Source organism: Nyctibius grandis, chromosome 6 (assembly GCF_013368605.1).
Source record: "Nyctibius grandis isolate bNycGra1 chromosome 6, bNycGra1.pri, whole genome shotgun sequence".
Classification (NCBI taxonomy): Eukaryota; Metazoa; Chordata; class Aves; order Nyctibiiformes; family Nyctibiidae; genus Nyctibius; species Nyctibius grandis.
In genome coordinates this window covers 53,433,949-53,445,618 of record NC_090663.1, presented here as the reverse complement: position 1 = coordinate 53,445,618, position 11,670 = coordinate 53,433,949, and the positions used below count along the sequence as shown (strand labels likewise).

The following is an 11,670-nucleotide window of genomic DNA, read 5'->3' as shown; positions in this document are numbered from 1 at the left end:
ATTAACATGAATTGCTCAAACCTACCTTCACAGTTTCCAAGTCTCCAGCTTTGGATGCTTCTAACAACCGATAATCCACATCAGATGTGCGCACAGGTGTACTTTCTACATAGGGAAAAAGATGTTTTAGGATTACTTAGGATCATTAAGTTATATTAACTTGTGCTCAACACATTTTCCAAAGGGGAAGGGTGGGGCGGGGAAAGGTCTGTTTTCATTTGTAAAAATGCAGCTGGAGTTGCGATGTTCAAGTTCATATTGCCTAAACGGCTGAATAACGGGCCTTAGTTTCAGTGTAAACCACTCAGATTTAGACTCTAGAGCCGACTTTATCCTGTCAAATGGAATTCCAATGCTTTGCTAATTCTGTGTATGGTAAAAATGACCATTTCTGCATTTACGAAATCTACATGCTCACTGGGACAGATTCAAACTTTTGCTGAAGATCAAAAGCACCTTTCTCAACAATTTCAGCAAACTGCATGAAGCACAGTGCACAGCCAGGGTTAAATGTGCTCAATTCAGCAGCTGAGTTACAGCCTTTGCACTCTGCACTTGTGATATGTCTCGTACTATAAAGCAGTGACAAGGGGATGGGATTTCTAAAATGGCTCTGGCCACATGATGACTGCCTGCTTTATGATGCTCCAGTTGCATACTGCACTTCATAGCAACAATGAGATCTGTCCCTTGTTATAAACACAGGGTGGTTAAAAATAGAATCAGAAGAATGACATAGAGATTAAAAGGAGGTCTCTAGAGAGATACCTTTTTTCCTCTTTAAATGACTGTAAGACAATGACAGGTTTCGGCCTCAAAACTCTTTTACCCTACTTCTCATTTTAAATATGGCTGTGAGAAAGCAAGCATGCACACATGGAAGAGGAAGAAGTGGCTGGAAAGGAGCAGTGCATTAGCTGTCCCTAGAGCTCTTCAGTGTTGCTCAAAAAGGAGCTGAAAAGACCATCTTGATCACCTCATTTTTAATAGAAACTGTTTTCTATTGTAGAAGCCACTCCTCTCAAGCTCAAGGACTTATGGAATAGAAGTTCTGGCAGCATGTTACCTGATCAGCGACAGAAATGACTGCCTAGTGCAAAACAAATGGGGCAAGGTGAACTTCGGGTTGCAATCCTCTGTAAGAATGCTTAAAGAAAGTCAGAATGTTCTAACAGGCTAAACTCATTCTAGATGGGTATGCAACTCCATCAAAAATATTTAAGACTTCTTTAAATGCAGACAACTAGTACTATGTCCCGAGAGGAAACTGCAGAGACGTTGTGAGAAGGTACTTCTTACAGACTAACAGAGTCTCTGCAGAATCCAGTCAATTCCTGACTTTAGAATGTAACTTGTGACTATATCACAGGAATGAAAAATGGGTAGAAAGATATATTTGTTTTCTTAACTGGCCATCCTTACAGAAGGACGTCAACTTATTAATTCACTTTGAGGTAGTATTTCCTATTGCAGCCCTATTTTGTCTTCCTGATCAGTGTTTTGTGCCCTTTTGCTACCTCCTTGCCTCCATACTCACTCCAGGAAGAAGAGGAGGAGAAAGAAGTGAGAAGTAACTCCTACAAGCTCAACTGTTAGGTGAAGAAATGCTCTCAGTTGAAGGAAAGGCTGAGAAAGCTCAGGGAAGAGGGCGAGTGCCACCTTTAACACAGCCAAAGCTGCCAGCTCCTTTCCTCAAGTCTACCTCGATCCTCTGGAGCAGTTCCACTAGCAAGCAGTCAGACTCAATGATCTTAAAGGCCTTTTCCAACCTAAATGATTCCATGATTCAAATGATTCAAACACATGCTGCAAGAGAAAGATGGCAGCAGAGGTTTGACACAAATGTTAGCGACTGTGGGCAGAGCACAGCATGCATCAAACTCCTGTTGTTGGAGTGGGTTAAGATTTCAGCTCACACCTTCCCTCACTCTCCTCAACAGCACCACCACGTCAGTGTCCTGAGGCAGGGAGAGAAGAGATGAGGCTAAGTCCTATACTGGATCCAAAGTTCTGCTCCTTAGCAACGGTATATCTCTTCTCTGAACTCCTGTCCTTGTCTTCGCAAGATAGCGAAGACCCTGACTTTAGTCAGGTTAAAAAAGGAAATCAATCAGAAATACAATCTAATCACTACAAGAGAAATTTCAATTCCACTACATTAGAACTTGAGTACCAAAAGGCTACACTGAGCAAAGAAACAAAACAAACCTTACTCTTGAAGAAAGCAAAACTAGCAGCATTTTCTAATAAGCCTTTGAAAAAATTAACAAGCTCACTTGACATACTCATGGCCATACTCCTACCTGTTGCAACCAAAATCACAAGCAGCTAAAGTAAAGTTGTATCCACTGGCCACTATGCCATCAGAAGGCTGTTTTCATAGTTGTTAGCTCACAGTTGGGAAGCAGCTCAGCAATCAAGTGTGAGGAAAAAAAAAACAATACTATGTAGAAAATATTTTAAGCTGTGAACTACTGAGTCAGGTAACAATCTCTTATCAAAACAACTCCAACGTTTAAAAAAATATTTCTTTAACCCAATCTTACAAAAATGAACACGCAGTAATATTTTGTAAATAATTTCAGCATTCATTTACTAGCTTTGAAATAAAGAGAACATAAAGTGTCAACAACCCTACACTACATGCATTTTTTCAGCTTTTGAATCTTTCAGTCTTGAAAACCGTCATGGATATAAGAGGTTGCTACCTCTCCAATGAAAAGCAGTACAGTATGACATCTGAAATTAGTTTTTCTAGAAAAGGTAAATCAGTGAAAATGAATTTTTAATTCAAAATCAAATGAGTGTTTTCAGAATACCTGTAAGTTTACTATTTTTTTAAATCAAACTCCTCTTTAACAGCAGGGATTATGTTTACTTTCTTCTGATTCATAGCTAACGTTCTTCTCTCTCGTTACACGTACATACAGTCATGTGCATACTTTAAACCAGTAATGCTACCCGTGTAACCAGCTGTATGTAACCAGCTATGTCTCCGCAGTGTGTACACTTCAAAACAGTCCTTCCTTGCACTGCTGTAAAACGCCTCTGTTATTTTGCCTGTTTTAAGGCAATATTGATGAGAACACTGAAGGAAATTAAGTTTCTAGCTACCATGTGTCTTCTCATCTATCTGGGTATCTGCCTTTCTTTGACTACATGCATATGCCCCTGTAAGGTAAGTTACTTGCTCTGTAGTAGCTACTGATGCGATTATTCTTCTCTTTACTTGCAAAAATTGAAAAGTGACATAGGTAAGAGGACGCAAACTCTCAAGCACTTAAATGAAAAATAGCGGCACTGTCTTCAAACAACTATTTAAGTTTTTTGTGCAAGATATAAACACATTGTCATCTAAGCAGTACCCACAGTACTTTCACAATAAAATTTTTCTTTGCTGGACAAGCAAGAGTTATGAAGTTCAAATGGTTTAACAATTATCAGTACTTTTCTGCCAGTAACATGACTGCTAAAGTATGGAGTACCTAACAGGGTGGCTGATGAGAAGAATAAAGGTTTCTCACATGGGCAGCAATATTCCAGTTGCCTTGGAGCTTGTTACCAAAAAAACCCCAAAACTCCCCACATCTGCCTTCCTACAATCTCCCTGTAGAGCAGCATGCTCTAAATCCACAAGATGTTTATTTTCTTTCCGATTTGCACAAAATCACCGATTTGAGCAGGGATGTTTTTGTTTTGGTTTTCTTCTGAAGAGTATCGTGCAGTGCATACTGTAGATGTGTGCATGCGATGGTAGAAGGGAGGGATGAGAAAACTACTGCAAGTCTCTTGCATTGAAAAAGAAACAAGAGCTACAGCTGTAAAGGAAAGAGAAGCTGAAGTTCAAATACACAAGCCTTTATTTTTACCCACCACTTAGAATCTGTTGCACTGCTTCATTTCCCATCTGTGCTGCTGTGAAGCCTTGTAAAGAGATGATGGAGGGATCAGAGCCATAATTCAGCAAGAGCCGGCAGGTTTGCAAGTGACCTGCTAACGCAGCCCTGTGCAACGCTGTTTGACCAAGTGTGTCCAGTGCATTCATCTGAAAAATTAGCAGCAATATAAAATAAAACTTTGTTATAATTAAAAGCCTGCACCTGTCCCTGCCCTTAATAAGAAGGGCAGTAACAAGAATTTTCCAGCATACAAATTTATCTATCAATCCCTCTGCATTGCAGCTAAACAAAACCAAATGACAAAATAGGTAAACACTCCAATGTAAAGATAATTTATTTCAGATGCTTTCCTGTCTTTTAACAATGCAGGTTATTTGTTTGCATGGCTAGCAGACAACACAGAATCCCCAAACCCAAGCTTTTGACAAATTCGAGGAAGATCAACCTTGGGCAACAAAAGCAAAACTCTCACAGAGGAGAAAGAGGTATATAACCAAACAATTCAAAGACCTTCCAGCTTTAAGGGAATTACCATCTGTCATCCTCAGAAGGGGAATTAACATTACTCATTACCAAGAATTAACAGAAAACAAAATGTCAGATTAGGAATTCTATGAAGGAGTGGGGGAAAAAAAAAAAAAAAAAAGAGGTTTGATACAAACAGTCCATTTCCTCCTCAGTTTTTGTACTTTTACAGAAATGTTAAGTATAACTGGATATAATCCTACCCAATACAAGACTGTATAAACAGGCAAAATGGAGTATTGCTTTCAAAGAGTATGATATAACGGAAACCTGTCTGTCAAGACCTAACAGAGTAGCTAAATAACTGGAAGCATCTCCATAGGTTCAGTATCAGAGAAAGGAAGAGAATAATAGAGAGCTTTAAAAAGCAAAAAAAACCACAAACAAAAAAACACCTCATGAAAATAACCTTTCAAGAAGATACTTTGTACCCAGCAGCGATTCATGACAAATTTAAATGCAAATGTCCAACAGCTTTTTTACCACTTTATGAAATACAGAACTATTCTATATTCTCTGCAAGCAACTCACAACCTGTTATCTGTTTCCAAGCCTACGGATTGCAGGCTGTGAACCGCATGCATAATAGACTCTGTTACTGTAGAAAAACACCTTTTTACCTTCTCAAAAATCTTTGTGGTGGCAGTGAACAAAGGTTTTGCTTGTTATTTCTCACCTAAAATGCAGCCTGCAAATCCTACTACCTTTCCATGAAAACTAGTGAAAACACATTTTAGGTAAGATGCATATTCTGTAACTAAATGAAATTTAATTAGGGGGTAACTATGTAGAAAATATCTACTACCAGATAGGGTAAAAAAATAAAGTAAAATACCTGCAATACAACAATATCAAGTCACAGGAAAGAACAAAGAACTAGCACATAAATAAAGCAGAGTGAGATTTGATATCATCTGTAATTCTTCTATATCCCTGAACAATTCTACAGGCTGGTAAAGCAGGAATTTCTCAGATCACAAACCTCTCTTGCAGGAAGATGTACAGAAGAACAGTTCTGCTTTCTTCTAACTGTGCTCAGATCATGCCACTCTAACGGGATTTCCCTAAAAGTTTTGTTTTAAATAAAAACTTACTGCTATCATAAATATTAACTAGATGCTGAATGTCCCAAATCCATCATTTTGCTCAGATGATGATCCTCATCTGTTTCAGGACACTGGACACCTTTCACCACTGATAAGGGCACAGAGAAAAGCAGAAGTCTGGAGCTGTACAGGTTTAGTGATGGTAAAGGCAGAATGAAATGAGACTTGTGGATTCTGGAAGTAGCTGATAACACTCCATTCACACAAGAAAGAGAATCATAATTAATGTCTTCTGTAACACTGAATTCCTGTGTTAAACATTCCTGTACTGAACAAATTGTTGAAGAACAGCAGCAAGGAGTTCACACTGCACAACTCAATACTGACTGTGTACCTGGAAAAAATGTTAATATTCATTTGAAAAGAACACTGGCAGAGTCATCAGATCCATCATCTCACATGTCGTATGCAGGTCTCCTTTCACCTCCAAATAATTATCCTTGCCAACAATCTATTCTTGTGGCAGAAGAATGCCAGCCATTTGAAGAAATGCCTGTTTACTTCTGGGACAAAGAGGGCTGTAGCTGACAGAGGGACGAATGCACCAGATGAAGCTATTGTTTCCCTCAGGAGCAGAAGTAGGCTTTGCGGGGCAATGTCATGGGGAATATGTTCCTTTTGAGGCAGATCTGCTCTCGCCAATCACACAGCACTTGTCTAAAACCAGTTTAAGAATATACTGCACTAAGGCTGAAGGCAACAGGATTTATTTCCAAATCAAAATCAATTTGAGCATTACAAATTGACATACAAACCGAGATTATACTCTCATAAAAATCAAATCTAGTAAGACATACGCCTGCCCAATACTAGGTCTAAAAACATATGCCCTTTCAAATTCAAAGCTAAAGTTTAAACTCTCTTTGACAAAACTTAAAATAACCAAGGTGTACTGCCTTATTTGTGTGCTGAGAAGGCAGACTGTTCCAGCTGCAGTAATTTAAAAATGAGAAATATTCAACTGGTCTCCTTTATAAGCAGCCTGAAATTAGAAGGCTGCAGCTCTGAATTACTTTACAGACGAGTTTTCTATAAGGAATTAAAAATAACAGATTTGACAGTTTTTATTCCACAGCACACTGGCTCTCGATCTGGTTTCTTCCCCTTTTAGTATGAAAACAGTCACTCCACTGCTCATAACCCAACATAAAAGCAGAATGCAGTTATCAAATGAAAAGTGTTTTTAAATAAGGCTTTTCATGGAAAGATACCATCCTGCACAGTATTTCCCACTGCAGAATTCCTTCTGTTCTTTCCTTTTATCCCTTTCATTTCCTCTTCTCCATCCTGGATACATGCACTAGAGAAATCAAAATGGTCGTGTATCACCAGACACTGAAGAGATTTTTCCTCCCTGCACTGCTGCTGTCTCAGAGCAGCGTACACAGCCACAGCAATATTCCCTTGGCTGCCAGGCACTTGTGGCAGCTCAACAGCCGGGAACTGATCAGGAAACTTTTTTTTTGCAAGACATCATAAGCATATCAGCTTTCTGTTGGTATTAAATGCCCTAAATATCCTACTGCTCCTTGATGCTGCAGCAGCACAAAATGCAACAGTTTCCAAGCACTGCAATTTTCTCTGTGAGATGTACATTCTAAAAATCACATATGAAACTTGTGCTCTGCCAGCCGTTCCAGTATGAGGGTATCCTTCTCAGCACAACGCAAGCGTTCTAACTGCTCTCCTGCTGCATTTATTCTGAAGACAACTTGCAGTATGTCTTCTGTCTTTGTGCATTACTAACAATACCAAGATAGGAGTGAAGAGAGGCTGGTGGCAATTTCAAGCTCTGTCAGAAGAAAAAAAAATTAATAAAAGAAAAAGAGGTCTAGTTTCACTCCGAAAGCTCCTAAATGATCCAGCCGTCTAACTATCTGTCTAACATGACCTTAGAAAGGTTCATTTGCTCTTGCAGAAGAATAGTTTCAACATTATCCTTTAGAAACATAACATAGTTAAACAAATAGCATTCATAACATCTCCACACTTGCCCAAGATACCAGTGAACTTGCATGCTTGCAGGTCTTTCTTTCCAACAATCATTCTGGTTCAGAAAAGACTTTAATCATTTCTTTCTGCACTGCTAGAAAGTCTTTCATACTAAATTTCCCATGTATCTGTAAATTCAGACAAGGTGCTAGTTATAAGAGGTATCCAACTATCTAGTGCTACAACAAAACAGGATGAAAGCTACTTTTTCATTAGTTCACCACCTTCAAATGATTTTCTTTTTAAACAAAGGATTTCAATCATCTTCAAAGATACAATTGCGACACTTGAAGATTCGTTCATGGGTCTAACAAAAAAGTAGTTTATGTTTGAGGATCGTTTAAAGATCCTCTGCTTTTACTTTTCATAAGGTACTTTGAGGATATTCAACATCAAATAAGCAGTGGTGTGAAATGCTGTTTCATGCTGCAGTTCAGGCAAACAAGTGAAAACTGGGTATGGCATTTAAAACCACAGACATTTATGATCATCATTCTTGAAGAAAATGCTAAGAAACCCCAAGGTTTCTCACCTGTGCTTTAGATGTACAGCTGACAGTCAACTTCTGCAAACTCCAGTAACAAGCTAATGAAAATATCTTCACTGAGCATAGAATGGGCATTGCTTAGACATAACATGCTGATGTGCAAGCGGTGCGCACCAAGGACTTCTTCACAGTTCAAAATTACAAATCTAGTCTGTGTCCTCAGTAAGGACCAGCAAGACACACCAAAATATGCAATTTGTGGGTGCAAGTTGACTCTTGGCAATACTAGTGTTCTTAGAAATATTTCTGTAAAATAAGTCTAGATCAAGCACATGTTATTCAAGTAACCCTTCACATTTTATTATAGTCTGACATACTTCAAACAGCAAATTTACACAGTGATAAAATTAAGGATAATTAAATCCAGTTCAAAGACCATGAATCATCTCTTGTTCATCAATTAAATCCAGTTCCAAGACCATGAACTATCTCTCGTTCATCCCAAGCAAATTACCTAAAGCAGTCTTTACCATGCTTCAGCCCACTTCCCAAACATATCTACTTCAAATGTTATCTCACTTTTGCTGTCTGACACAGATCACAGCTGCTCCTCATGAAAGCAGCAGTTTCTTCTCTATTGCTAAAACAATCACAAATGATTTTCTATCTACAAAACTCTACATGATTGTCTCCTAAATCCATTACCAGATTTTTTTTGGTGGATCAGCTGTCTGGCTCTTGGCACTGTATTTCAGAATAAGAAAGTTCCACTTTCTTTGAAGCCCCAGTTACTCATCTTTTTCAAATTGTTACTCTGTCTGTAATCAATAGTGGTTTCCAGGAGGTAGATTAAAGCTGACTTATATAGTACCTTTCCTTTGATAGAAGAAAAGGTTGCAAAGTAAAGAAAATATGGTAGGGTCTCATCCATCCACACTTCAGTACGCATTTCATATGGGATCACAGAGGAACAGAACATATTGAAAGGGGGTGATCTACTCAGTGACTGGTTGTAGCATAATTTTGTTTTAATACTTTCATTAATGATCTTGGCACAGGAGAATGCTGAAGGGCATGAATACGAAAAATTAGCAAGAAAAAAATCGAGACTCTCTGTGTACTACAAGACTACAGGAAGGGTCTGAGTACTACTGTGTCATGTCTATTAAAAAGGCAAATATGATCCCAGTATGCATTAGTCCAGCATTTACATTAGAGGTATGGAAGTGCCATCATGTAAAGCAGTGGGGGAATGAATTCCATTCTTGTTGCCTGAGCTCCAAGATCTCCTCTGGTGCTAGTAAAGAGAAGAGTTATAAGGATGATTAGGAAATGGCAATGTTCCCTTATGAGGGAAGACTAAGTGCTTGAGGCTTTTAGCCTACCAAAACAAAGGCTAAGAAGAATCAGTTTGTTCACTGCAAATACCTCAGCAAAGGAAGTATCAAAATAGAAAAGATGTATCTAAACTGCAGGAGAGTGCTGTTCAAAGAACAAATGGATATTCACTGTGAGGCTTCTATTGCAGTGTCTAGATTCACCAGCTCATGAGAACCCTCTCTTGTAAAATATACGACCAGACAGGATCAAAGAGCTTAATACATCTGACTACATCTTATGAAGTAACTAAAACTCAAGGCACAAGAAGAGTAAACATGAACAAAAAGCTTCCAGAAACACAATAAACAGAAAAAAATGAAAAACCTGTATCATGCTTCAGGGATTAAAGCTGCCATGTCCCAACAATCAGAAACAAAGAAATATCAACATTAAAAGTGTCTGATGAACTGAATGCCTCCAGTCAAAGCATGAGCAAGGGGTCAAATGATAATACACAAGCAAGACAAACATTTTAGAGTGATTAAATATGCCTACTTAACTAATTAATACTCTAGAGCATATCCCACCTGGGAACTTCAAGGTGCTTCATAAGGCTTAATGACCTACCTCTGATGAAAAACCAGGATTGCATTACCATTTTACAGCTAAGGAACTTTGGACACTGATAAAGAGGGACTTGATCCATTGCAGTACGGAAATATATGCTTAATTTTAACTACGAGTGGTCTCCTGCCATGCACTTAAGTGCTTTGCTACATCATAAATGGGAATGGCTATCCTCAGAATAACATAGGAAGCATATACCAGGATATAAATGAATAATGACTTTTAATGAGCATCATGTACCTCTATTTGCATATGGTCAACTGAAAAAAACAAGAGAACCCACCACTCAGCATGGCCCTGTAGATAACTGTGGGCCACTCACCACCACCACTCAGTCCACAAGTGACTCATGGATCATGATTTAGGAACCCCTGCTTCAGGACATAAAAGAATTACAAGCTATTGTCAGAATGTGCTACTGACACAAACAATAAAATTGGGCCATTCCAGTAATGATGATGTCTTTGAGCTTGCTCCTAATCCAGCTACACAGAGCTAGATTTTCAAGATAGCACTAATTTAAATACCTACAGCGTAGCAGAAGGCTTTCCAGAAACCCTCAGCACACAGAAACTCCTTGTATTTCAAAGCAGGCAGTACTTGGGTGTGAATACGCTTGAAATTCCAGCATGTTCTGTTCAGTGCCTACCCAAGTACCATCAGTACTGAATTTGCATGCAAAATCTGATCCATAAAGCCATGAGGTATCTATTGCTATGTCAAAATGAAATGTTTTCACTTTCAGTGCATAGGTATGCTACTAAGAGTGAATCTGAGAAAATGATAATGAATGGTTTTAATGACTATAACTGAGACCTCTGGTTCTGCTTCCCCCCTCCAGGAAAATCTTGGTGTGTCACCACTCCATCAGGATTCTCAAATGCGATAAACTTTGTCATGGTGCTGTTGTTAAGCTATTTTATGATGCCATTAAAGTCCTATGGAAGTGAATCAGCTACTGAAATCTGGCAATGATGCTTATAAATTACAATTCATTGTTTCAAAATAAAAAGACTTAGTATTGACTATTCGTACAATTACATTGCTTGCACCTCCTAGCACCTCAAGAGTGACACACTAGATTGTTATTACAGGTATATTTCTTCATTCCTAGCTACCTGAATGATGAAGACTCAAAGAAGGTAATGTGAGCCCCCTTAAAAGCAAAAATAAAGACATAATTTATATCTTAACCAATGAAAAGGAAGTACCCATCAAGAAGAGTTTCTGAGAAAATTAAGTAGCTAACTATATCATTACCATGAATGTCAAGTTTGCTGCTAACACTCAGAGAAAGACCATTCTGAAATACTTCTGAAAGATACTTAAAAGATATCTCAAATAAAGTTACACTTTCTTTTGTCTTTAACTAATAACTTGCTGAACCATGTGTCTCTAAGCCAGCTTCACCATAGGCTCACAAATTACTTTGGTCAGGACCTATCAAAGGCTAAAGAGCATGGCAAAACAATCTGACCAAGAGAATAAGAAGCAAGCAAGGGCTAAGGGATGCCTACCATTAAACTACTAAACTCAGTGTCAGCAAACTCAGACATTGGATATTTTCAAGCCAACAAGATAAAGCAACAAGAAGCACCTAGATGACCACATTTATTAGAAATGAGTAGCAAGATTCATTAAAACCAAGTAAGATAGACTCCTAAAGCCTGTATTCAGTTACTTGGAGAGAAGACCTAATTTTCAAATAGGATTC

General features: G+C 38.4%; 1 protein-coding gene across 1 annotated transcript in view; it reads right to left on the bottom strand.

Moving 5' to 3' along the window:
- The window catches only part of TNKS (tankyrase), a 148,241-nt gene that overhangs the window by 26,144 nt on the left and 110,427 nt on the right, over nucleotides 1-11,670 (bottom strand). The window contains exons 12-13 of the mRNA XM_068402666.1: nucleotides 3,874-4,045; nucleotides 26-105 (exon numbers count right to left, since the gene is read on the bottom strand). Of these exons, the coding sequence (XP_068258767.1) occupies nucleotides 26-105; nucleotides 3,874-4,045 (252 nt within the window). The remainder of the gene's footprint in view (nucleotides 1-25; nucleotides 106-3,873; nucleotides 4,046-11,670) is intronic.